Raw genomic sequence first — 27,934 nt, 5'->3', positions numbered from 1 at the left:
ACACATGGTCTTTGTAGCTGCCACTCATGTAAATTAGCCCTTTTTCCCTCAAACTAAACACTCTCTCGAACTCTTCATAGCAAAGTTTTTCTAGACCTTTGCCTATTTTACTAGCATTCTGCTGGACCGTCTCCTGTTATTTCATATCTCTCGTGAACTGGGGAGCCTAAAATTGGACAAATTGTTTCAGGTGAGGACTCAACAGTGTCAAGCAAAAGGGATAATAGCTTCCTACAATCAGCTGGTACTTGATTTGTCTTGTTTGCAGTGAGAGCACTCACATTCCTATCCACCATAACCCCACAGTCCTTACTGTTGGAGGGCAGTCTGTTCTAGTTAGAGCAGCAGAGGACCTGAGAATAGCTCCCGGGGTGAAAGATCGGGGATCATGACTACAGCAAAATATTAATTTTCCTACTGCAAACCCTCCTGCCATACAGGTACATTCTCATGTTTCAGTTCATGAGCTTGACAACCCTGAACAGACATGAGAAGGAGGTTCCCACCAGCCAACATGCAGCAGTCTGTAGACACTTTCCCTTTCCAGTCTGGCTGTGCTGCCCAGCTCAAAAATGTCTTCTCACTCCTTGTCTCCCAGCTAACCACAGGGATCAGGAGAAGAAAATACACATCTTAAAGGCTGGCAGAAAGGGAGGCAGCTGCCTGATCTCTGTCTCAAGAAGGATCTATTTTCAGCATGACTGAATCCTTTCTCCTCCATGGGGAATGTGCACTTTGCCGACACCGCATTGTGGTGCAGGACAGTCTGTATCCAGAGATGGCTTTCAGTCTACTTCTTCTTTTCTAACTGTGTCGTGATTTGCTTCTAGTCCCAGTGGAGTCCAGCCCTGCAGAGATGGAAATAGGATTCACATAAAGTTAATGGCTGGCAGGAAATGTTGCACTCTTCTTTTAGCATCCTTCTTGGACAGATTTCTCCTTGGCTGTGCCTGAATATGGGAAACAGGGCAGAGGCTTCCCTGATGTAACTTACTGGGATCTACAGAGTTAAACTACATGAAATCTGGATCATCTACTCCTGTTTAGAGACTGCTTCTTTGTAAGAAGCCGCTATGCCAGTGACATACAAGTGATAGTTGGGTAGGATAGATGAGCTTTGTAAATTAAAACAAAGCCAAAGAAGATGCTCAGTAGCTTAGAATCCTTTTCAAGGATGCTTATACCAGCTGATCAAATACCTCGCTTTTCTTTTTGTGACGTTTATGGCATACACTAAAACACCAAATGCTGGGCTATTCTCCCAACCTTTTTTGCACTTTCTCCTGCCTCCTCTTCCAGCCTCCACAGACTTAGTCCAATTGTCAGGTGTCTTTATCCTCTAGACATTCACTGAGAGTTCATATACTACCTGTCTTCACAAAGTGCTGTTACAGCTGGCTTTCTTTTAGCTCATAATTTCCTTAAAAAATAAATTTTAAAAACATCTACTGAAAACACTGAATGAAAAATTCTTGTTTTCCCTGTTTAATTTAGTTAATCACAGAATCACAGAATCTTAGTGGTTGGGAGGGACCTCCGAGATCATCGAGTCCAACCATATTAAAAAAACAAACAAACAAACAAACAAAATCCAAACAAAAAAAACCCCACAACCAACACAACAAACCCAGAAACACCACCCACCAACTAAACCCCACACCCACAACCCCACACACAACACCCCACCACAAACCAATAATCTCGGGCACTAGAGCATGCCCTGAAGAGCCATGGCTACACGTTTCTTAAATACCTCCAGGGATGGGGACTCCACCACCTCCCTGGGCAGGCTCTTCCAGTGCCTGACCACCCTCTCAGGAAAGTAATTCTTCCCAATATCTAATCTGAATCTCCCTTGCCGCAGCTTCAGACCATTTCCTCTGGTCCTGTCATTATTCCCTTGGGAGAAGAGGCCACCCCCCGCCTCTCTACACCCTCCTTTCAGGGAGTTGTAGAGGGCAATGAGGTCTCCCCTCAGCCTCCTCCAAACTAAACATGCCCAGTTCCCTCAGCCTCTCCTCATAGGGCTTGTTCTCCAGACCCCTCCCCAGCTTGGTGGCTCTCCTCTGGACACGCTCCAGCAGCTCAATGTCCTTCCTGTGGTGAGGGGCCCAGAACTGAACCCAGCCCTCGAGGTGAGGCCTCACCAGTGCCCAGTCCAGAGGCACCATCACTGCCCTGCTCCTGCTGGCCACGCTGCTCCTGACACAGCCGGGATGCTGTTGGCCTTCTTGGCCACCTGGGCACACTGCTGGCGCACATTAAGCCGGCTGGCCACCAACACTCCCAGGTCCTTTTCTGCTGGGCAGCTTTCCAGCCACTCTTCCCCAAGCCTGTAGTGTTGCCCAGGGTTGTTGTGACTGAAATGCAGGACCCGGCACTTGGCCTTATTAAACCTCATCCCATTGGCCGTGGCCCAATGATCCAACCTGTCTAGATCCCTCTGTAGAGCCTTCCGACCCTCAAGCAGATCAACACTCCCACCTAGTTTGGTGTCATCTGCAAACTTACTGAGGGTGCATTCAATCCCCTTGTCTAGATCATCAATAACGATATTGAACAAGACTGGCCCCAAAACTGAGCCCTGAGGGACACCACTGGTGACCAGCCGCCAACCAAATTTTACTCCATTAATCACAACTCGCTGGGTATGGCCATCCAGCCAGTATGCAAAAGGGGAAAATGGAAATGGGTCTGAATTTAGAGTTTTCAAGTGAAAGTAGTCAATGTTTGAACATTTTATCTTCTTGTTCTGACTGCTTGAAGAGTTTTTCTAATGCTGGTTCTTCCAAATAAGTTTCTAGAACAGCCTTGATATTCAGTTTGCATGGCGCTGGACTGTTTAATGCTGAATTCAGTCAGGCCCCTCCACCCCTGTTCTCTAAGCCACCAGGATTATTTTTGTTTTGCAGTGCAGCTGACAGAAAAGTAAGCAGACACACTTGGTGTCATCTATAAATGCTGCTTCATAGTGGAGGTAGTATTATTTAATGTAAAGTATATAAGTTTTAGCTGAACTCAGTATGTTCTTAGCATGAGGGCCTGGAGAATTTCTGGAGAATTTTGCTAAATTTCAGTAATCCTTCAGACTCTTGCACGATTAATACCAAGCACCCTTCAGGGATTTCACTCCAAAACACCAAGCAAAGCCCACATACCCATAGTCACAATAGTTTCTTCTTTTCTGAACTTAAGTCAGCATATGTATTCACACTGTGGATTTGCTTATGCCCACAGAACCTTTATTAGGGCTGAATGCTGCTGTCTGGGAGTCCTACCATCCCAATTCTCCTCCAAGGATCAAGCAGAGACTAGCTTCGGTGAGCTGGATAGAACAATATGTGAGATGGTGAAGGCCAAAGTCCCTAAAGTAGATGGCAAATGATTTGGTCTCTAAGCCAGGATATGTATTCTTGCCTCTGCGGACATTATATTGAACCTACAGGCATCTCACCTGGTTTGTATGTAAAGCAGGGAGTTTACTGGGGAACTGTAGAGACACACATGCACTTTAGTTTCTTTAATGTCACAAAGGGTCTTTAGCTGTGAGTCCTTGCATGATTTAGTTAACTCAGTTAACAATACTGGTAAATTTAGCAGCAAGACTTGAAGTCTTTGTGATTCTGCAATTCCTAGGGCCCATTTAACATAAAGTTTTTTCTAAGTTAAAGATAGTGTGCAACTGGGTATCAGTTAGGCAAAACCCAGAGATGAGTACTAGCTCCAATAGTGCAAAGGAATTGCATAGTCCTGCATTTGGAGAGGAACAGCTCCAGGTACCAGTACATGCTGGGTGCTGACCAGCTGGAAAGCAACTTTGCAAAAAAGGATGTGGGGGTCCTGGTAGACACCAAGTTGAACATGAACCAGCAATGTGTCCTTGCTGCAAAAGAGGTAGATGGTGCCATGGGCTCCATTTGCATTGCCAGCAGGTTAAGTGAGGGGATCCTTCCCCTTGACTCAGCACTGGTGAGGCCACACCTGGAGTGCTGTGTCCAGTTCTGGGCTCCCCAGTATAACAGAGATATAGAGCTACTGGAGAGAGTCCAGCACAGGGACACTAAGATGACTGAGGGGATGGAGCATCTCTGCTTTGAGAAAAGGCTGGGAGAGCCGAGACTGTTCTCCCAGGAGAGCCTAGGGAAGAGAAAGCTCGGGGGATCTTAGCAATGTATGTAAATATCTGAGGGGAGGGCACAAAGAGGATGGAGCCAGGTTCTTTTCAGTGGCACCCAGTGACAGGACTTGAGGCAGTGGGCACCAACTGAAGCACAGGAGGCTCCCTCTGAATATCAGGAAATGCTTTTTCTCTGTAAGGGTGAACAAGCACTGGCACAGGTTTCCTCGAGCCATTATGAATATCTCCATCCATATTCAAAAGCCATCTGGATAAAAGCTTTTCCTTCATTGTTATGCCCCGCTTCAAAACCATTTTTTGAGATTCAGACGACTTTAAAAAAAAGACTTCAGGCTTCTAACACTGGCTCATGGGGACACTAAGTTCAATCCCTCAAAAACCTGGAGACACCTCAATTTACTGGCTGCTTTCCTTTCAAACCAGACCTTCCCTCGGCTCGCTGCATGACCTGCCTGGCCATTTGCCTCACTCCTACCTGTTACAGAGCTAGGTCCACACCACGGACAACACAACAGCAAAAACCCAGAAGAGGGGTAGTCATCTAGTCATCCAATGATGAGGGGTAGCCTCTAGTCATCCAATCATTTGTATAAGCATGGATGACTAGAGGATTTCTCTATCAATTTTAGGTAGGAAAAAAAACCTGTGGCCATTCCTAGATCAGAATTATCTTTCCTAGGGTTATAGGCATGTGAATACGTGGATAAGCTAAGAACTTGCCAGCAAAAGACAGGACTATCACTTGCTCACTGGTGTTGACCTGCAGATCAGAAGTCTCAGCAGGTATAACCCCTCCCGTAGAACAAGGTGGTGCACAGGGTCACAATAACATTTCTTGGAAAATCTCCCACTTTTTTGCAGTCTAAAGTGTCTACGGAGAGGCACACATGCCTCTGTGTGTGTGTGTGCACACTCTTCCTGATATCCCTGAAGCTGCCTCATGTCTTTGTCAGATGTGCCAGGTAGAACCCAGCTTCCCACTGCTGAATGATTGGCTGACCATCCTGCTGTGCCTGGGACACTTGCCAACTGTTTACATCTGCACTTCTGCTTTCAGGACTTTACCATCACAATTACCAAGAGCTTCTAATAAGGCTAATTTAACATCCTGCTTTATCTATTGTGCAGCTGGGGTATCTGCAGCGCAGACATACCAAGCAATCCAGCCTGGGTCATACAGTGAGTCGGTGGGAAAGCCAGCAATAGAATCCATAAGTCCTGCATCCAAGTTCCCTAAGTGCCTTGACTAGTCCAGATTCCCTCCTTAACACCCCTGTCAGATTGTTTATAGGAGATGTATTCATACAGTCAGTAAGACATCAAAATTTTCTAATTATATCTAGTAATGTCAAATGACAATTATGCCATTAGTTCAGTTTGCCAGACAATGCTTTACCAAAGAAGGTTTGCCAAACATTTTTTGACCGAAGAAAGAGCAGGCATCTGTAGCATCTGCAGACTAGATCGTATAAAATGTTCCTGCGACAAATCTGCCCTGTCTCCACGGGAAGCTTCAAGGTAAGTGCATGGGGTCCGCAGGCTCACAGAAAGGGGATGGTGCCTTTCTGTGCCACAGCATTCCTGCTGTCTCTGGTGCTCGTTTCCAGGAGGGCACTCAGTTTCTCAGCTCAGGTTTTAAATCTGCTTTCAAGACACCTGCATATTTTTACTCCGGATTTCTGTGCAGCAGCAAGTAGGGAGTTGCCATTTCTGTTTTACAGAACTGACCAGCTGCCAGCCTGCAAGCCATCCATCTGGTGTCACGAGAGGTAAGAACTAGATTTATTAATTCTATGAGGGCAGAGAAAGATCTTTTTGGGTGGGATTTCTGGAAGAGCAACTGTTTCTCCCTATATTCAAACCTAGTGTGACTACAGTAGAAGGTGGTGGGGTGCCCAAGGTTTTCAAGTGGCTGTGTTTGAAATCTCTGACCACTGATGTCAGAGCAGAAAATCCCCATGGGGAAATTCTTTGCTGCTAAACTGACCTAACAGGGATCAAGGTGTGCTGGCTTCTCATCTTTGCTATGGCAGCAGTAGGGCTGGACCAAGATGAGCACAGCAGGAAAAAGTGCAAAATTCCGCATTCTACCTGAGAATGTATGAATTAACAAAACATAAAGCATACAGACCTCCCAACCACCTCTGTAAAATACAAGAGCTCTCTTAGAGACACGTTTTCTTACTCCAGACAAAAAAAACCCCATATTTATTGCCTAATGATTAAAGAGGGAATAAATTTTACTAATGTAGCCAGAGAATTTTCAAGTGCAGTTGGCTAAATTTAGATACCTACATGTTTAATAAAGCATCTGAAGAAATATTCTTTTTTAAAAAGTTTTTAGAAACCTGTTCCTAGAGTTTTTTTCAATAATTATTTGTTTGGGATCTTAATACAGACTTGGAAATTCCAGTTTCTGTGTTCACCCAACTCAGAACTTTGGGCTTAAATTATTTAGGTATTTTACTAATGAACCACAAATGAATGCAACAAAATAAATTATGGCAGAAAATTAAAAAGTCACAAAGCGTGGCCTTTTCTTTCAGTCAAGAACTTCATTAGCAAATTTAATTAATATCCCACTGCCTTTTCATTACCATTATATTTAATAGGTAAAAGTCTGACATGTTCAATGTTTTCCAAGACTGTAGGACACCTAAACTGTACTTTTTCAAAAATGTTACTTCACTGTTCATCCTTTTAACAAAATTTCCTAGCTGTATTTCCATTCCAAATAGTGATGTCTTAGTGAAACTTGCTCAGCAAATTCGCACATATCATATAGACAGGGTATTCTTAAAGCACTGAACTCACAGTTCTGAAAGGTCATTAAAATTTGTTCTCTTAAATGTTTGAAGACTGACAGTACATCAATGAAAACCTCTTATTCTCTAAGTTGACCTAAACATTAAGTCTCTAGTTAGCTCATGTTAGGTGCTCCAAATACTCATATTGTGAAGAGAAACCAAGGCACAGGAAATAACATTTTTCCTAATTGTACAGAATAGATGTAAATAATCAGTGCCATATTGTTCCTCCCCATTACAGTCCTCTGCTGACGTCTCTTCAGTAAACTGCAGCCATGGCCTCTGCAGACTCTGAGATGGCTGCCTTTGGGGAGGCGGCTCCTTACCTCCGAAAGTCAGAGAAGGAAAGAATTGAGGCCCAGAACAAGCCTTTTGATGCCAAGACATCGGTCTTTGTGGCACATCCTAAGGAATCCTTTGTGAAAGGAACAATCCAGAGCAGAGAATCAGGGAAGGTCACCGTCAAGACTGAAGGTGGAGAGGTGAGTAGAAACAAGGCCGAAGGACACCATTTGATTCCCACTCTGAGCTCTTAGCTGACATACATGGATCTTTTGTTACCTTGGTAGACCCTGACTGTGAAGGAAGATCAAATCTTCTCCATGAACCCTCCCAAGTATGATAAAATCGAGGACATGGCCATGATGACCCACCTCCATGAACCCGCTGTGCTGTACAACCTCAAAGAGCGTTATGCAGCCTGGATGATCTACGTAAGTACCAGCAGCGCTCTTCCCTTGGCTAGCTGGGAGGAACTGCTCTGGAAGTGGCTAAATGGAAGCCAACGTGCTGTCTGCCTTCCTCACAGACCTACTCGGGTCTCTTCTGCGTCACTGTCAACCCCTACAAGTGGCTGCCGGTGTACAACCCGGAGGTGGTGTTGGCCTACCGAGGCAAGAAGCGCCAGGAGGCCCCTCCACACATCTTCTCCATCTCTGACAACGCCTATCAGTTCATGCTGACTGGTGAGTCCTTGACCTCCCTCACAGAAATCTAAACCAATAAGCCCAACGGATCTCACTGGAGCATGGGACAAGCCAACTAAAAACTTCGTAAAGCTGTATGACTGAGAACTTGATAAAATTATGCTGGAGTTCATTTCAAGTGAAACTGACCCCATGTATGGACTTAGCACTGTGCATTGTTTGCACTTTATTGTGCGAAATTCTACATTCTCCCATTGCAGAAATACTACTTGACTAAGTTTGCTGCTTTTTACTGATATGATTCCATATAAACCCTTATTTTGAACACAGGCAATTTGATTAGATTTCTTGATGAGAATTGTGTGAAGGGCAAGTAGATGCATAGCTTGTCTCAGGATCATACACCTCTGACAGATCTATGCATCCATTTGGGCTTATACTTACTACTGCTAGGACCTGGAAGGGGATCTGGTAGTCTTGGGCTTTCTGAGCAAACCCCAACTTATATTTGCAGCTTTACTTCTCATTTAGCTCAGTGCTACCCAGATCAACTACTAACACTACCTTTCATTTTGCCACTTTCACAGATCGCGAGAACCAGTCGATCCTGATCACGTATGTACACCCCCTGCTCGGGTCTCTGCGGGGCTGCCCGGTGCCAGGGGACCTCCTGCCTGACCACACGCTCTCTGCTTCTCTCTTTGGTTGGACAGCGGAGAATCCGGTGCCGGGAAGACTGTGAACACAAAGCGTGTCATCCAGTACTTTGCAACAATTGCAGCCAGTGGGGAGAAGAAGAAGGAGGAGACATCTGGCAAAATGCAGGTAAATTATGACATGTTGGCTTGAATTAACGTTTCCCTTTGTACCTGACATGATTTTTGGAAAGAACAACCAGGTATAATTATGATCCTGCAGGGAACGCTTGAGGATCAAATCATCAGCGCCAACCCACTGCTGGAGGCCTTTGGAAATGCCAAGACCGTGAGGAACGACAACTCCTCACGCTTTGTAAGTTGTTACTTTGGACAAATCCCTCCTCATTGTAGCAGTAGTGTTGGGCTAGTGGTATTCTCACATAAGGTGATGGCAATGAAATGCATCTAGGTTGAAATGCTGCTTCTTCTCCTTAACAGGGCAAATTCATCAGAATCCACTTTGGAGCCACAGGCAAACTGGCTTCTGCTGACATTGAAACCTGTAAGAGACTCTCCTGGCCTGATCCCATTCCTTCCTAAATTCCCACCTCCATGTGCATTCCTGGGCCAAACTCTTTCTACCTTCCATGACAGATCTGCTGGAGAAGTCCAGAGTCACTTTCCAGCTTAAGGCAGAAAGAAGCTACCACATATTTTATCAGATCACCTCCAACAAGAAGCCGGAGTTAATTGGTAGGAGTCATCACTCAGGTTTTTGAAGGAGGATCACTGAGCAACATTTAACTACATTTCCAATAATGAAATTGCACTCATGAACCCATTTGTTTTCAGAAATGCTCCTCATCACCACCAACCCATATGACTACCCATTTGTAAGTCAAGGTGAGATCACTGTTCCCAGCATTGATGACAAGGAGGAGCTGATGGCTACAGATGTAAGTAACTTACAAAACAGGTCAAGAGACACAGGTCATACATCACATAATATGCAAATATTCGCTCTGCTGTTTGTATTACCAGAGTGCCATTGACATCCTGGGCTTCTCTACGGATGAAAAGACAGCCATCTACAAGCTGACAGGGGCTGTCATGCACTACGGGAACCTGAAGTTCAAGCAGAAACCAAGAGAGGAACAGGCAGAGCCGGAAGGCACAGAAGGTATTATCAAACTCAATAATGAACCCTTCTGTAAGTCACTATGGATGTGGAAGTCAGCAAAAGTTATTCTTGGTCGGATTTCAGGTTCCCAAAGAAAACAGTAAGTTAGAAAAAACTTTCACTTGTTCTCTTCTCATGAGGAGAAGTTCCCTGATCTCATGGGATTTTTTTTGTCTCTTATGCTATGAGCAATTAACAGTTTAAACTGTCCTTTATAAACTTCTAGGAAGTCTGAGCAACGGATGTCCTTCCTGTAACATTATTAGTCATACCTTTGTTGGAATATGGCTTGCAATTGTGAAACAGCCAAGTGGTTCAGCTCTAACAGGATGGGGGATAATGTTCCCATTCACCCTCACTTGTCAGACACTCAGGGATCTCTGGTTTGAGAGGTGTATTTGATTCCTCTCCTTTGCTGGGGCAGGACCTACAACCCACTTCTCCAGCTCTCAGACCAAAGGCTTCTCTTGCTAAAGGACTAGGCATAAGGTGGGAAGTACCACAGGTAAAAGCATAAACACCTGTGAGTTTTACGGAACATCAGAAACCAAAGCTCAGAAAGGGTTGTAAAGTCTGGATCTGAAAGAGAACAGATATCCTCCCTGTGTTCCACCCTAAATACTGAGTGGTTTTGATCACCTGAATGTAGATCAGTACCTGACTGTTGTCACCGAGGCTCCTGAGCTATACGTGTACTACAAAGTTTCAGACTGGCAAGCTGCAGCTTTTTGGTTTTGTGCCAGATTTTTGAAAACATCGTTACTTTCTACATGTTTCAATGAAGACTTTTGAACAGAAGAGCTCAATATGTATAACAATGACTTTGGTGTTACCAAGATTCCCTCGATGAGAGTCTATTGAAAGATTTCAAAGAAAAAAAGACCTGAACCCCACAGCCCTTAGAGAATATTCCAGGATTCAAAGTATATATGACACTAAATTCTTCCTTTTTCCTCTGTCTTTTTAGTTGCTGACAAGGCTGCCTACCTGATGGGTCTGAATTCAGCTGACATGCTCAAGGCCCTCTGCTACCCCAGAGTCAAGGTGGGGAATGAATATGTGACCAAGGGTCAAACTGCACAGCAGGTAAGAAACCTGTGGTAACTTGGAATAATGTTATGAATTAAGATCCCCTTGATTCTCCTCTGATCTGTATGGTAACTCCAGGCATTTATTTTTCTTATAGGTGCACAATGCTGTAGGTGCTCTGGCAAAGGCTGTCTATGAGAGGATGTTCCTGTGGATGGTTGTTCGTATCAACCAACAGCTGGATACCAAGCAGCCCAGACAGTACTTCATTGGTGTCCTGGACATTGCTGGCTTCGAGATCTTTGATGTAAGTAACAAAGATCTGGTAAGAATGGTCCAATCAGAAAAAAAATCGTTGGTTTAAATGATCAAGGATAAGAGACGATAAAAACATATATATCATGATAGACCTAAGCTTGTTTTTTTTTTTTTTTCCTTGTACTTTGGTCTCAGATTATACAGGAATATATTGTATCTGCACATTTTTATCAATGAGAAAAAACAATTCCTTGTGGACAATTAATTTGATGCATTTCTCTGTTTGATTATGTAGACATAAAGCTGAAGAAATGCACAGATTTGACAATGAAGCCAAGATAACTGTGTTCTGTATTTTTAAAGGATGAGGCTTTGCAAATATCGCTGCATCTTACAAATATGGGTCTTTCTTATTTTTTTTTTTCAGTTCAACAGCTTTGAGCAGCTGTGCATCAACTTCACCAATGAGAAACTGCAACAGTTCTTCAACCACCACATGTTTGTGCTGGAGCAGGAGGAGTACAAGAAGGAAGGAATTGAATGGACATTCATTGACTTTGGGATGGACCTGGCTGCCTGCATTGAGCTCATTGAGAAGGTATCCTTGCTGTTCAAATACATTACATGTGCGAAAACTCTCTAACTACTTGGCCTCATTTTTCAAAGGGATCTTCTATGTTCTTGTTCAAATATTCACCTTTTGCTATTTGAAATACCTTGCCATGTAATTTATTTTTTTCTGTCCAGTGAGACATGAGGGAAATTTCACACAGCTTTGTGGCAGCAAGTCTGTACTGATCTCTTTTCAAATCCCAAAAGATTGTTAAACTCCCAGTAAGAGGTTTTTTCCAAAAAGCTTGAGTCAATTTCTAGGACAGCATGTCCTCCTCAACCTCCAGCTCTAACAGACTTGTGCTTGTACAGCAGAACAGCTATATCTTTGTAAAATTTACATAGACGTTGGACATACTTACATGTGCATCCTTTGACTGACAATGAAAAGGCAGTTGCACTGTCCATGAGATGAAAAGTTCAGTGGCTGGCAGGACAGTAAATAGTTAGAATCACAGAACTGCTGAGGTATGAAGGCAGCTCTGTACATCACTTAGTCCAACCCCCTTAGTCAAGGCAGGGCAGCTAGAGGAGGTTGCTCAGGACCATGTCCAGTTGGATTTTTAATATCTTCAGGGGTGGAGACTCCCAGATACCCTGGGGAATCTGTTCCAACTTTTGACTACCTTCACAGTAAAGAAGCATTTTTCTTCTGTTTAAATGGGATTTCTTGTATTTCAATTCATACCTGCTCCATCTTTTTCTTGTCACTGGACAACACTGAGAAGCCTCTGGCACATTAGGTATTTATATACATTGATAAGATCCCTCAGAGCCTTCTCTTTTCCAGGCTAAACAGTCCCATGTCTCTCAGCTTCTTCTTGTATGTGGCCTGTCACTGGGTTCACTCTACTATGTCCACATTCCTCTTGTACTAGGGAGCCAAGAACTGGACACAGCACTCCAGATGTTTCTCAGCAGAGCTGAGTAGATGGGAAGGATCACCTCCCTTGAACTGCTGGCAACACTCTTAATGCAGCCAGGATGAGTTGGCTGCCTTTGATGCAAGGGTCTATTATGATTTATGTTCAATTTGTCTAAGACATCTGTGTGTGCTTTGAGTCCCTCTGGATAAGAAGGCAGTGCTCTGCTTTTATAAAGCACATTCTCAACACAAAATAAAAGAAATTCCATTAATATTTACAGTTTATTTGGTGTTAAAAAAATGTATGTAACAATATGTTTAATCTCACTTTCTAGCAGAAAATATAATTGAATAGTAATATTTTCTGATGTGTCTGTTCCTGTGTGAAACAGTAGTCTGTTCCACTACTCTGCCTGGGAGCAGGTCATTATTGCCATATTGCTAAATTGCAACCTGTCTCCCCTGTGAATTTCTTCCAGCCCATGGGCATCTTCTCCATCCTGGAAGAGGAGTGCATGTTCCCCAAGGCAACTGACACCTCTTTCAAGAACAAGCTCTATGATCAGCATCTGGGCAAGTCCAGTAACTTCCAGAAGCCCAAACCTACCAAAGGCAAGGTTGAGGCCCACTTCTCCCTGATTCACTATGCTGGCACGGTGGACTACAACATCACTGGCTGGCTGGAGAAGAACAAGGACCCCCTGAACGAAACTGTCATTGGGTTGTACCAGAAATCATCATTGAAGACACTGGCCTTACTCTTTGCCAACTATGGTGGAGCAGAAGCAGGTTGGTTCTATGAATCCCATATTTTCACTGATGTACAGCTTAAAAAAGAAAATCGTAAAAGGCAAAGGCAAAAATCCAAATCCCGTTTTATTTATTTTCAATTTTGCAGAGGCTGCCGCTGGTGGTGGCAAAAAGGGTGCCAAGAAGAAGGGTTCTTCTTTCCAGACTGTCTCAGCTCTTTTCCGGGTACAGTAGAGAGTTCACTATTTCTTCTTAAGATGAGGATCAAACCCACCATTTAAAATGGCTACTCTTTTTTTTTGGATTAGTTGTGTTAAAACACCTTGAAGTTCTTGGGCCATATTTTGCTAGGAATATATCCACTGTAATCTATTTATGCTCCATTTCACACACAACTTTTCTTTTTGTCCACTTGCCCCATGATGATATTTCCAGAAGGAAGACTGTTATACAGAAAACTTCTAAAATAAACCTAAAATATGGCAGATTTCTTTCAGATGCCCATGGGCAAAGCCAGACATGGCTTTTTATTGCCCTTTAACAACATTCCGCCTACTGGTCTGGAGGATGATGTGTTTGCTCCATTTATATCTCCAGTTTTTCTCCATGATTCAAGGGATCAATCTCTTACAATAGAAATATCACCACTCCTTGAGTTATGGATTTTTAAGATGTCAGATCCTTGATAGTTCTTTGTCATAACCAAGTCTTGCTGCCTGGCTGCTCCATACATTTCTGCCAGGTGAAATATTTAGTCTCTCCTCACCTAATTTATTACCACATTCATCCTTCATTTCATAGTATCATAGAACTGGCTAGGCCGGAAGGGACCTCCAAAGGTCATCTAGTCCAACCTCCCCGCAGTCAGCAGGGACACCCCCAACTAGACCACTTTGCTCAGGGCCTCATTGAGCCTCACCTTGAATATCTCCAGGGATGGGGCCTCAACCACTTCCCTGGGCAACCTGTTCCAGTGCTCCACCACCCTCACAGTAAAGAACTTTCTCCTAATCTCCAATCTAAATCTGCTCCACTCCAGCTTAAAGCCATTGCCCCTCGTCCTGTCACTGCAGGCCTTTGTAAACAGGCTCTCCCCAGCCTTCCTGTAGCCCCCTTCAGGTACTGGAAGGCTGCTATTAGGTCTCCCTGGAGCCTCCTCTTCTCCAGGCTGAACAACCCCAGCTCCCTCAGCCTGTCCTCATAGCAGAGGTGCTCCAACCCCCTGATCATTTTCGTGGCCCTCCTCCAGACCTGCTCCATCAGGTCCATGTCTTTCCTATATTGAGGGCTCCAGACCTGCACACAATACTCCAGGTGAGGTCTCACCAGAGCAGAGTAAAGCAGAAGAGTCACCTCTCTGGACCTGCTAGCAATGAATCTTTTGATGCAGCCCAGGATGTGATTGGCCTTCTGGGCTGCAAGTGCAAACTGCCTGCTTGTGTCCAGCTTCTCGTCCACCAGAACCCCCAAGTCCCTTTCCTCAGGGCTGCTTTTTAATACCTCACCGCCTATTCTGTACTGATGGCGAGGATTGTTCTGGCCCAGGTGCAGAACCTTGCACTTGTTCTTGTTGAACCTCATGAGGTTCACCTGGGCCCACCTCTCCAGCCTGTCCAGGTCCATTTAGGACTTCCATCTTGATACAGCCTAATTTCTTCTACAGATCTGCTGTCATATGGTTTTTGACTGCCTGACAGTCTTTAGCCAGTGCTCTGAAACAGGACATGGGAGTGTGTGTATATGCCCCAAGAAAAATAGTCATAGCTGTAGTGCTTTGGCCTTGCAAGTGGGAAATTACTGTCAGCATGTATCATTAAAAAATAATGCAATAAGGCTATGTTTAAAAGTCATGAGGCTTTAAGAGGTAATGTTACAGGAGAAAAACATTTAGGTTGCATTTCTCTTATGTTTTCAAACTTTCTTCCACTATCCCTTTTGTTTAGATACGTTAGTGTTTAGACACGTTAGTGTTTAGACACCTTAATGTTTCGGCTGCTTAATTTACATACTCTGAGATGTCCTCTGGAGACACCTGCTTCCCTCCACTAATTATAGGCAATAATTATTTATAAATAAGTATGTAGATATAAATTACAAAACAACGCTGGGATTCATGTCACCTTATTCTTGTCTTATCTTAGGAGATAAACATGCAGTCTAGACATGTAAAACTCAGCTTTTTTTTGTTTCTTTCAGTGGGGAAAACAAGAAGCTTCTATACAGAGTGATCCATATGACCCATCTTAAATGCCTACTGTAGTATGCTTCAAACTGCCTCATAAATGTACTAGTTCACCTCTCTGGGTACATCCAATGGAAGATGGATATAATTTCTAATGACGGCATTCCACTAGTCAGTGAAAAGTATTAAAATCCAATATTTAAGAGTACAATATTTCCTATAGATTAATCAAAAGAGCTTTACATATTTAGTTAATAACAGCAAAGATCTGTGGAAAGATAGAAAAACTGAGGCAAGGGGTTTCAGTTAAGGATTCTGCAAGCTAATTTTTGTCTGATATCTCATTATGTCATTTCAGATGGCTTGATACTTATAGCGGAAATTACATTTGCTAATATAAACTTTTGTTAATGACTCTCCCAGGAGAATTTAAACAAGCTGATGACCAATCTGCGAAGCACCCATCCTCATTTTGTACGCTGCATCATCCCAAATGAAACAAAAACACCTGGTAAGAGACTCACATATAGAAGGTTTTCATTATGGTCCAGCTCTTCTCCTCTTTTTTACAGAATATAGCTTATATTTGTGCTCTGAATTTCTAGGTGCCATGGAGCATGAACTGGTGCTTCACCAGCTGCGGTGTAACGGCGTGCTGGAAGGCATCAGAATTTGCAGGAAAGGATTTCCCAACAGAGTCCTGTATGCAGATTTTAAACAGAGGTCAGGCTTCTTCCCCTTAATCATTTTGTCCATCTTTAGTAGCTTGTGGAATTCAAGTTTCACCTCTGATGACAAAAGCCTTCTCTAAAATTTATGTTTAGCAGGGCTGTTATGTTTGCAACAGTTTTTAGACTCTTGCAGTTTGTCAGTCAATTGGTCTCAACAACTGACCTCTTTATGTTCATGGAATCATAGAATCATTTAGGTTGGAAAGGACAATTAAGATCATCGAGTCCAATACAAGTCTTTCCATTTTTTCTCCCAGATACAAAGTATTAAATGCAAGTGCTATCCCGGAGGGACAGTTCATTGACAGCAAGAAGGCTTGTGAGAAACTTCTTGGATCAATTGATATAGACCACACTCAATACAAATTTGGTCACACCAAGGTACAAGAACTGCTCGTTTCAAGTACTATGTAGTTTTGGTTTGCAGGGTTTGAGAATGATATTCAGATTCTCCAGATAGTATGTGAAATCATTAAATAGTGTATTTAAAAGAAATCAACTAAGTACTTACTGACTCAACACTTGAATAAAACTGAAATTCATTGCCATCAGATGATTTAATTAAGGGTTTCCAATTTATGACAGAGTTGTAGAATAAAAGAATCAATGCTAATAAAAACAAAGACAAAATACCTGGCTTTTATAGTTCCTCAACTGCAGGTAACTGGAAGCTGGAGATATAAAAAAAGGCCTATCACTACATACATTCTTTGTGATTTTGTTCTTTCTCTTAACTTACCATATTATCTGCCATGGGGGAGATACGGGGCTACGCTAAACAACGAGCACATAAACTGCACCTATTTTCATGTTCGTGCCTAAGGTGTTCTTCAAAGCTGGGCTGATAGGCCTCTTGGAAGAGATGAGAGATGAAAAGTTGGCACAGATCATCACTCGCACACAGGCAAGGTGCAGGGGCTTCCTGATGAGAGTGGAGTACCAGAGAATGGTGGAGAGGAGGTAGACATTTCTTCAAATTATGTTCACTGTATTTTGCTAATTATGTCATCATGGTGCAAATACTTAATATGAACTTAACGTACCTTTCAGGGAGTCCATCTTCTGCATCCAGTACAACATTCGGGCATTCATGAATGTCAAGCACTGGCCCTGGATGAAGCTGTTCTTCAAGATCAAGCCCTTGCTGAAGAGCGCCGAATCTGAGAAGGAGATGGCCAACATGAAACAAGAGTTTGAGAAAACCAAGGAAGAGCTTGCAAAGTCTGAGGCAAAGAGGAAGGAGCTGGAGGAGAAAATGGTGAAACTGGTGCAGGAAAAAAATGACCTGCAGCTCCAAGTGCAGGCTGTGAGTACCACCAGTGTGCCTCATTCTAAGAGAACTGTGACAATCAGGCTGATATTTACAACTACATTTTCAAAAGAAGCATAGGAACTACAATTAAATTAAATTTAATTATATTTCTTTAAGTGGTGTTCTTAAGAGTACAACTAGATTCAGTAAGGACTGTTGGGAGGCCATAGTCAAGATATTACATGAGTGAGACTTTTTACGATGTATATTTTATTTCTATTAATATATTGTTTGTTCTTCTAGTAATTTTTTCCTACCTCTCCAAAAGTGAGTATCCCTATCCTTATAATTACATAATCAGGAATTCTTAGGACAAGTTAAGATGACATTTCTTTCCTCTCTTTATTCTCCAATTGAACAAGGGGACTCATTATTTTCCAGTGTAGATTGTGGCTTGACGTTGCAACATTACTGTGTCATGACACTGAACTGAGAAGGAACAGAATTTAATATTCTCACTTGCCTCCTAAAACAATCAGCATCATTACATAAAATTATGTGGTACATCTTTGGTGTTGTAATGCTGTGATTTCTAAATTGAATCATTCACAGAATAGAAAAGACTGTATCCTCAAAGTAATACTATGAGGCATATGCGACATATAGGAAAATTTATAAGCCCTTATTTTTAAAGAACCTTAAATTGCAAAAATATAAAAAATCTGATAAAATTATCATTCTTCTTTGTTATTATTTCTTCCAGACTGAAACTTGAGACAAAACATAATAAGTACCACAGGATATCTGTTGCAAAGAAAGCTTAGAGACAATTTTTCCAGAAACTCCTTTTTTTCTTGACTGATGAGGGACTCACAGAGAAAAGCCAAAGCTGCTACATAATATTTCTTGGCCGTGGTAATGAAAATCCAAGCTAGAAACAGTTGCTACAAAAAGACAATAGGTTGAAAAAATATAAATACAGGAATGATGTGAGCATAACTGTGACTGTGGTATTTAAAAGTATTTTGCAATAAGTTTAATATGCAGCATCTCTTAAATGTGGGAAAGATTCCTATGATTAAAACCAAATGTATGTACTTTGTGCTAATGTTTGATATTACGGGATAATATTGGATTCTATATCTTGCACAAATATGTAAATATTTGGGCCTTCATACAGATGCAAAATAATTTTATTTAGTTTTAGCTTTCAAAATTCACTGTTGCAAACCCAATAATATAAAATCAATTCCATATTATGTTTCATTATGTTTGCACATAAACCAATTTTTTAACTACAAAATTGCTATCCAGGACTCTAAACTAGGCAGGTAAGCATCTTGATATGGCCTCAGAAATATATCCTGAAAAATGGTATTTTCCCACAAGGAAGCTGATGCTTTGGCTGATGCTGAGGAAAGGTGCGACCAGCTCATTAAAACCAAAATCCAGCTGGAAGCCAAAGTTAAAGAAGTGACTGAAAGGGCAGAGGATGAGGAAGAAATTAACGCTGAGCTGACAGCCAAGAAGAGGAAACTGGAGGATGAATGTTCAGAGCTGAAGAAAGACATTGACGATCTTGAGCTAACACTGGCCAAGGTTGAGAAGGAAAAGCATGCCACAGAAAACAAGGTAAGCCCACAGCGAGTCACATAAAGGGCCAAGACATCACTGCTGTGATGGTAAAAGTCCGAAGATGTCACTCCTAGAGAAATGGCCTGTTTTGTTACACAGAATAAAGTTTTAAACAAGGTTTTTTATGTGCACTTGCTCCCTTCTTCTCAAAGGTGAAAAACCTCACAGAGGAGATGGCAGCCCTGGATGAGACCATTGTGAAGCTGACAAAAGAGAAGAAAGCCCTCCAAGAGGCCCATCAGCAGACACTGGATGACCTGCAGGCAGAAGAGGACAAAGTCAATACGCTGACCAAAGCTAAGACCAAGCTGGAGCAGCAAGTGGACGATGTAAGCACACAGCCATACAGCAAGAACAGGACCGGTACGGACTTAGACCTGGCTGGTAGAGCACTGATGGCCTTGTTCTCTTTAGCTGGAAGGGTCCCTGGAGCAGGAGAAGAAGCTGCGCATGGACCTTGAGAGAGCTAAGAGGAAACTCGAAGGAGACCTGAAGCTGGCCCATGACAGCATAATGGATTTGGAAAATGATAAGCAGCAGCTGGATGAGAAACTGAAGAAGTGAGTGTGGCTGTGGGGCACCTGAGTGCTGGGCTGGTGGACTTGTCTGTGTTCTTTGAGCTCTAACGTGGTTTGCTTTGCCCAAAGGAAAGACTTTGAAATCAGCCAGATCCAGAGCAAGATCGAGGATGAACAACTTCTGGGCATCCAGTTACAGAAGAAGATCAAGGAGCTGCAGGCAAGTCTCTGTTCCTTCCCCTCTTTCATCCAGTCTTGGGTCAGGAAGGAGAAGGGCATGGGTGTGAGGGGTGCCTAATGTTCCCCAGGCGCGTATTGAGGAACTGGAGGAGGAAATTGAGGCAGAGCGAACCTCTCGGGCAAAAGCAGAGAAGCATCGTGCTGACCTCTCGAGGGAGCTGGAGGAGATCAGCGAGCGCCTGGAAGAAGCAGGAGGGGCCACTGCAGCTCAGATTGAGATGAACAAGAAGCGTGAGGCAGAATTTCAGAAGATGCGTCGCGACCTCGAAGAGGCCACGCTGCAGCACGAAGCCACGGCTGCCGCCCTGCGGAAGAAGCACGCGGACAGCACGGCCGAGCTCGGGGAGCAGATCGACAACCTGCAGCGAGTGAAGCAGAAGCTGGAGAAGGAGAAGAGTGAGCTGAAGATGGAGATTGATGACTTGGCCAGTAACATGGAGTCTGTCTCCAAAGCCAAGGTACATACACAAATATTTTAGAAAACAGAAATTTGAAAACTATGTAATATTTGTCTTTAATCTTGTCTTATTTAACTATTATCAGGTTATAATATAGCTGTTTTCTTCAAATCTTATGTGTAGAATTGTGGGTGTATACACATGGTTCCCAGATATGGGTAAACTGCATGTTCTGGACACATTTTCCTGCTGTAACTAAGACAGAAATGAAGAATTAACTCCATTTTCTTCTGTGTGACTGACATCTAGGCAAACTTGGAGAAGATGTGCCGCACTCTGGAAGACCAATTAAATGAATTTAAAACAAAGGAGGAGCAGAATCAGCGCATGATCAGCGATCTCAGTGCTCAAAGAGCTCGTCTGCAGACAGAATCTGGTACAGCACTTCAATCTCTAGTTTGCTAATGAGAGAAACCCCTAAATGACTTACTTGGCTGTTAAAATATTTTCTTTATTAAAATTTTTTCCAGGGGAATATGCACGCCAGGCTGAGGAAAAAGATGGTTTAATTTCTCAGCTGTCTAGAGGGAAACAGGCTTTCACCCAGCAGATTGAAGAATTGAAGAGGCAACTAGAGGAAGAGATAAAGGTGAAGATATTTCAAATTACGTATGAAATAAATATTTTACGTCAAATTGGGTTTGGTGCAATGTTCGAGTTAAAAAGATGATCTAAGTTCAAGATATCCCATTAGGTCATGCAATCTAGTCTCTGTCAATGCAGGACTCCAGCTTTCTGCAGTATAACAGAACTTTGGCTTTTATTTTTTTCATGCAGTCAGTTAATCACCATTTCTTTGTGATATATGCCTAAGTACCAGTAAGAGAAAAATTCCCAGGATACATCTACTCCTTACAATTTTTTCCCCCCAGGCCAAGAATGCCCTGGCCCACAGCTTGCAGTCTGCTCGCCACGACTGTGACTTGCTCCGGGAACAATATGAGGAGGAGCAGGAGGCCAAGGGGGAGCTGCAGCGTGCCCTGTCCAAGGCCAACAGCGAAGTGGCCCAGTGGAGAACCAAATACGAGACGGACGCTATTCAGCGCACGGAGGAGCTGGAGGAGGCCAAGTACGTGAGGAATGTGGGGAAGACTGGCAGAAATCAATTACAGAAATTAAAAAGACCACTAAAATACTGAAAGGCAAAAGCATAGCGGAGGCTATAAAGAGTGTGGTTTTGAAAAACAGAAGGAAAATACACAGGAAAAAGAATTCAGGAAAAAGGCAATGTGAGGTGTCTGCAGAGTGCAGAGTGATAGCTAGACTCTGGGAAATGAAAAGACGAACAAGTGAAGAAAAATAACTGTCTGGGACAGACTCTGTGCTGTGTTCATTGGGACCAAATACTGCCAAGTGCCTCAGCAATGTGGTGAAAATTAAAAAAAACGTTTTCATCTCAGTCCCCAATTATGACCTGTACTTAACACTTCCCAGGAAGAAGCTGGCACAGCGCCTGCAGGATGCAGAGGAACACGTTGAAGCTGTCAATGCCAAATGTGCCTCCCTGGAAAAGACAAAGCAGAGGCTGCAGAATGAAGTGGAGGACCTGATGATTGACGTGGAGCGATCAAATGCTGCCTGCGCAGCTCTGGATAAGAAGCAGAAGAACTTTGACAAGGTGCTTTGGGCTCCAGGCCTGGGGCTCCTGGGCAGAGCTTCCCCTCCTCATTGCCACATGCATACTCACACCCCGTTTCTCTTCAGATCCTGGCAGAGTGGAAGCAGAAGTATGAGGAAACGCAGGCTGAGCTGGAAGCCTCCCAGAAGGAGTCTCGCTCTCTCAGCACGGAGCTCTTTAAGATGAAGAATGCCTATGAGGAGTCCTTGGACCACCTGGAAACGCTGAAGCGTGAGAACAAGAACTTGCAGCGTAAGTCCCTGGCCCTCTGCTCCTGGCAGGGCTTTCTCCAGGTCCACCATTCCCTATGGGTCTGTGCCCGCAGGTCACCCAAGAGGCTTGTCACCTTGGTGTGACGGGGCCCTTCCCATTCTGCTCTGTGCCTGACCATGCCATTGGTCTTTGTTCCCACAGAGGAGATTTCCGACCTCACGGAGCAGATTGCCGAGGGAGGAAAGGCGATTCATGAGCTGGAGAAAGTCAAGAAGCAGATTGAGCAGGAGAAATCTGAACTCCAAGCCTCCCTGGAGGAAGCCGAGGTAGACACAGTGCTAATAAATGGTGTCTGGACTGAAAGTGTGGAAGTAACAATTTCCTGCAGAGATGGCAGGAAATCCATCTTCGGTTTCATGAAATACTGCATAAGAGATTACTTAGAAAGGAGTCAGTAGTTTAAGTCACTGTTCCTGCTGATCTGTGCAGGCTTCTCTAGAACACGAAGAGGGGAAGATCCTGCGCCTCCAGCTTGAGCTCAACCAGGTGAAGTCTGAGATTGACAGGAAGGTAGCAGAGAAAGATGAGGAGATCGACCAGCTGAAGAGAAACCACCTCAGAATCGTGGAGTCCATGCAGAGCACCCTGGACGCTGAGATCAGGAGCAGGAATGAAGCCCTGCGGCTGAAGAAGAAGATGGAGGGAGACCTGAATGAAATGGAGATCCAGCTGAGCCACGCCAACCGCCAGGCTGCAGAGGCACAAAAGAACCTGAGGAACACACAGGGAGTGCTCAAGGTTAGAAGGCCAATATAAGCACACAGGTAGCTCGCTTGCCTAGTAGAGGACCGACGTCAAAATCACACACACACATTAGGAAACGAACCATGCATGTCACCACCCAACATTGCTCCCGTGCTGTGCCATCTCATAATTTTCATTTCTTCTCTTTTACAGGATACCCAGATACACTTGGACGACGCTCTCAGGACACAGGAGGACCTGAAGGAGCAGGTGGCCATGGTGGAGCGCAGAGCAAACCTGCTGCAGGCTGAAGTTGAGGAGCTGCGGGCAGCCCTGGAGCAGACGGAGCGCTCGAGGAAAGTGGCTGAGCAGGAGCTTCTGGATGCCACTGAACGTGTGCAGCTCCTCCACACCCAGGTCAGTCACTAGGCTTGAAATTAATCCCGTCAGCAAGGGATAACACAGAAAGCAAGTGCTATGCATCTTGTAAGTGATTACCACAAAACACTTGAAGAGCTGTGCCATAATATTGCCAGTCCAGACAGGCACCTGTGTCTGGTTTGCACCTATGGCTCTAAAGAGCCTTAAAGACGTTCATAAACAGTGCTTACACTTTCAACTCTTGACGTGGAGGCATTAGGTCTAAAATTACAAATCACATCTTTCTTATTACACAGAACACCAGCTTAATTAACACCAAGAAGAAGCTGGAAACAGACATCATGCAAATTCAGGGTGAAATGGAGGATACGATCCAGGAAGCGCGCAATGCTGAAGAGAAGGCCAAGAAGGCCATCACAGATGTGAGTCGGGGGCTCCTTTCATGGCTGGTGGTGGGTGCATTCTCCCCCAAAATGCCTCCAGCCCCAAAATGGCTTTCATCCTTTGTTCTCATCAGGCAGCCATGATGGCAGAAGAGCTGAAGAAGGAGCAGGACACCAGCGCCCACCTGGAAAGGATGAAGAAGAACCTGGACCAGACGGTGAAGGACCTGCAGCACCGTCTGGATGAGGCGGAGCAGCTGGCTCTGAAGGGAGGCAAGAAGCAGCTCCAGAAGCTGGAGGCCAGAGTGCGTAGGGCTTTTATTTGTGCATGAGGGAACACGTCCCCTGGGGAGATACCAGGGGAGCTCCAAAGCTGGGCTTCTCGTTGCAGGTGCGGGAGCTGGAAGGGGAGGTGGATGCTGAGCAGAAGCGCAGCGCTGAAGCCGTGAAGGGTGTGCGCAAGTACGAGAGGAGGGTGAAGGAGCTGACCTACCAGGTACGGCCAGAGGCCTCCTTGGGCTGAACAAGTTTTCTCACAGCAAGTCACATTTTGTGAACACCACTCCCAAGGGGAATTGATAACCCCACCTGGTGGGAAACCAACAATTCATTCCCTTTCCTCCCTCCTGGCCACTCTAGTCTGAGGAAGACCGGAAGAATATTCTGAGGCTCCAGGATCTGGTGGACAAGCTGCAAACGAAGGTGAAATCCTACAAGAGACAAGCTGAGGAGGCTGTAAGTATTGCCTGGAGAACGGGCAAGAGACACCTTGCATCGGGGCAGCACCCTCATTGAGATGAGTATGAATACCAGGAAGGGAGCATGGAAGAATCTCCCATGACACAAATGACTTGACCACGCCGTTTCCCTACGGTGTCATGAGGCCTTGATCAGTTCTGGGCACCCTGCGTCAAGGATGACGTGAGGGAGGTTCTGCAGCCTGTTCTATACAGGAGGTCAGACTGAAAAAAAACAGGGGCCACATCCCCTGATGGAGAAGTTTGTGAATCTCTGCTGCTGATCGACAGCAGAATGCGTCAGGCTCTTTCTCAACTTAGTAAGTCACACTGGTGGCTGGGCAGCAAGTAGTGGGAGAATAAGTACACAAATGTCAAAACCAAGTGATGAAGCAGCTCCTCAGGAGTGACACGGTAGTGGAGGAGCTTGTCACGGTGGGATCCTGACTAAGGATGGATGAGGAGGTCTGTGCGAGGCTTATGTGTAAGCAGTGGGGGGTGGGGGGTGGAGGTCTGGGCGTTCCCACAGAGAAGAGGCGCAGGAGGAGCCCAACCCCTGCCCTGGGCTCCTCACCACCGACTCCCTCTCCCTGCACAGGAGGAGCTCTCCAACGTCAACCTCTCCAAGTTCCGCAAGATCCAGCACGAGCTGGAGGAAGCCGAGGAGCGGGCTGACATTGCAGAGTCGCAGGTCAACAAGCTGCGAGCGAAGAGTCGGGAGTTTCATAGGAAGATAGAAGAGGAAGAGTGAGGATGCCATGAGGCAGCAAAGTGACCTGAGGGTGGCACAAAATGTGAACCTCTCGGTTACTTTCTTCTGTAATTAGTCTTTGTAGCCATGTCAATGTCTAGAGAATAAAGACCGTAGATTCCTCTGCATGCACACTATGAACAGTGCCATCTTGGGTTTTGTTTTTTGTGTCAAATCTTGGGACATTGCATTGATTTTCTTGCTTTCCCTGGCTGGGGAAAAGGAGAAGCTAATGCAAACTCTGGATCGTGGACTCTCAAACTTAGAGGCTGACCACTGCTGCAGAGGATATTGATAGTGCGGCCTGTGCTCTCTTCTGTTCTCCACAAGCTCCTTGCCCTGCTCCTGCCCTCACATACCCTTAATGCTTCTCCCATTGGCCTTTCAGCACAGCTTACCACCCATGTGAGAGGCAAGAGAGGTTGATCCCTTTCCTTTTTTCTCCCCCTGCTTTTGTTTCTTGTTTCGGCAGTCACAAACCCTAAACATCAGTCTCTGAGTAACTTATTGGAAGTCACAGTTCACCACACCATGAAGGACTGACAGTTCCTGAGCAGATATGATTTTTGGTACACAGTGCAGCATTACAACACATTGATAGTGCCCCTAAATCATGCCATCTCCCCACCTGCTCCTAGTTTCTCTGCCGGGGACAAACATTGAGCCCTGCCTGGGGCCACACGCTGGAAGGACTGCTCCTTAGGGTCCATTTCTCACAACTGTGTGACACCAGCACCCTCCTCAATGCACGACTTCAAAGGTCAGCCTTGCCACCTCCCACACCACAGGCTGCACATGGCGTTGCCTCAGGCAAGAAAGCTTTCCACCTCTGTCTACTGTACAAGCACTAGCATTCAGAAGCCCCCCAAGTTCACAGCTCCCTCCAGGCCCCCGCCTCCTGGGCTCTGAGGTCCCACCAAATTGCCCAGCAGCCTTCACAGGAGTCATTCCCAGATGAGGAGGGCACAAGGGCGCAGGGAGCTTTGGGGGTTGCCCGTGACAGGAGGATCAGGCCGTCATTTGTCTCCCTTCATCCTCGCTGTCAGAAGCTCAAAATAGCCCCGCTCCTGCAAGACTCCTGTGCGGGGTCACGCCTGTTTGTGTAGATGATACGCTTCCACTAATAGCGCTCGAAGACATTCCTCGGCGGGTAGGTTGCCTTCTATATCTCAGCGCAACGTGCTCCCATGTAGGAGCTGGACAACTGTGTTGTGTCCTAAGACGGCAGATGCTATTCTTACCCCAGAGAGCCTTGCTCCGGCACAGCTCCTTTCTCAGCTGAAATGTTAAAAGTCAGAAGCAGGCCCGAGTGTGCTCTCCCTGGAAAGAGCATCAATCAAGAGTGGCCCCTTTGATGCCCGTGCAATGACACTGTGCCAAGCCAGCGCCTGGGTGCTCGCCGTGGCCTCCTGGGACGTGCTGTCCCATGGGGAACACAGCAGCTGCCCAGGTACTTCCAGCATTTGGCTGGGGCTCATTTTGGGGTGCAGGGGTTGTCACTTCTCTTGGGCACCAGCAACTGGAAAAGGTGGGCTGGGCTGTAGCTCTGAAAGTGCATGATTTTAAAACTGCCTCCCACTGAGTCACTGTCTGCATGAGGATGAAGCTGGAGAAGGGCTTGCTCAGAGGTTCAGCAGCATTGCAGAAGGCCATGTCCCTTTGCTAAGGCTGTGCTTTCACAGCACTCACTGAGGAATGGTAGTAGGGCTGTCCTCCAGAGACCCCTCAAGAGCCACCAGAGCATCAGATCTGCAGAAGAACCCCTGACCAGGCCGGTGGCTACTGTGTGATGGCTGTGGAGACACAGCTCTACCTGCAGCCTGATTCCACGAGCCCTTTGGAGAACTCAGTAAAGCCAGCGTCACTGCCTGGAACAGTCACCACAGGCAATCAGCAGAGGAAAGCAAGGTGCAGAGACATCACTTGGGACGGTGGCCGTACCTTTCACCTTGCCACTTAGAATTGCCGCTTAGAATCTTGTTCAAAGGACAGAAGCTCCATCAGCTTTCTTCTGGCTTGGGACTCCAGCAGGTTCCTGTCAGTCCCAGGGAGCTCAGCCAGGCAGCAGCTGACCGGGCCCACGGCTCAAGGCACCCGTTGCCAGGTGGGGGCAGCATGGAGCCATCGAGGTGGACCCTCCTCTGAGTGGCCGGCCTGAGACTGAACGGTCACTAGGTCTCATTTAAAAACGGGTGCTTTAACTTGTACAAAAATACCTCTCTAATAGTGCAATATGATCTATAGCAATATGCTAGCCTAAACAAGATACATCACATATAGCTAGAACATACAGATTAAAAAAATCGCATTCTCAGGTTTTGTTTCATGCTGAACTAACAGTACTATTCAATTGAGGAGGCCATAAATTGTGATAAATTACCAGGATAAAAATTGCATATCAAGGGGAGGGAAACCAAAGATTGTTGCATATTTATTGCTATAACTGCAGAATTAATGCCTTTTGAATTAACACACTGCTCGTGGAGTTGGGCTGCCTTGTCAGCTAACAAGTGCTAACCAATCACGGGGAAGACGCTGCTCCGAAGTGGCCATGTAGGACCCCTTCTGAGAGAAAGTTTAAAATAGATACAGTGCATATGTTCCAATAGAACTCCTGCTCCACTGCAGAGGAATTCTGACCTGTGAACTACTGCTCTGGAAGGACATCGATATCTCCTGAGCTGACTGTTCCAGTTACAGAATTTTTTGAAAGAAATCTATATTAAACAAATAAACTTCTTGACAAAGAGTTCGTGGAAATAAAATTAAATTCAACAGATGAATTCTCCATGAATTTACCAATGGATCTGCCATACATCCAGGCGTACAAAAAGGCCTGGAAAGAGGTCCTTTCTTTCTCCTGTGTTTACATGCGTTAGTTTACTTGT

The 27,934-nt window shown here is 44.9% G+C and overlaps 1 protein-coding gene across 1 annotated transcript; it reads left to right on the top strand.

Moving 5' to 3' along the window:
- The first annotated feature begins 71 nt into the window (after positions 1 to 71).
- LOC106900570 (myosin heavy chain, skeletal muscle, adult-like) lies at positions 72 to 25,192 on the top strand. Its single transcript, XM_014962662.1, has 40 exons — positions 72 to 190; positions 5,860 to 5,907; positions 7,187 to 7,427; positions 7,515 to 7,658; positions 7,754 to 7,910; positions 8,459 to 8,486; positions 8,585 to 8,696; positions 8,790 to 8,882; positions 9,008 to 9,071; positions 9,164 to 9,262; positions 9,362 to 9,465; positions 9,551 to 9,689; positions 10,657 to 10,775; positions 10,876 to 11,025; positions 11,404 to 11,574; positions 12,933 to 13,242; positions 13,352 to 13,428; positions 15,809 to 15,896; positions 15,991 to 16,108; positions 16,374 to 16,497; positions 16,940 to 17,076; positions 17,167 to 17,422; positions 18,758 to 19,000; positions 19,156 to 19,332; positions 19,418 to 19,563; positions 19,651 to 19,741; positions 19,830 to 20,219; positions 20,469 to 20,595; positions 20,690 to 20,808; positions 21,092 to 21,288; positions 21,654 to 21,837; positions 21,924 to 22,089; positions 22,252 to 22,376; positions 22,540 to 22,848; positions 23,008 to 23,211; positions 23,472 to 23,597; positions 23,693 to 23,863; positions 23,950 to 24,054; positions 24,198 to 24,293; positions 24,894 to 25,192. Exons 3-40 carry the CDS (start codon positions 7,221 to 7,223, stop codon positions 25,044 to 25,046), a joined length of 5,826 nt encoding a protein of 1,941 aa, XP_014818148.1. The 5' UTR covers positions 72 to 190; positions 5,860 to 5,907; positions 7,187 to 7,220; the 3' UTR covers positions 25,047 to 25,192.
- The last annotated feature ends 2,742 nt before the right edge of the window (positions 25,193 to 27,934 follow it).

Source organism: Calidris pugnax, unplaced genomic scaffold (assembly GCF_001431845.1).
Source record: "Calidris pugnax isolate Ruff unplaced genomic scaffold, ASM143184v1 scaffold470, whole genome shotgun sequence".
Taxonomy (NCBI): domain Eukaryota; kingdom Metazoa; phylum Chordata; class Aves; order Charadriiformes; family Scolopacidae; genus Calidris; species Calidris pugnax.
The sequence above is the reverse complement of the archived record's forward strand: the minus strand, read 5'-3'. Positions and strand labels throughout refer to the sequence as shown.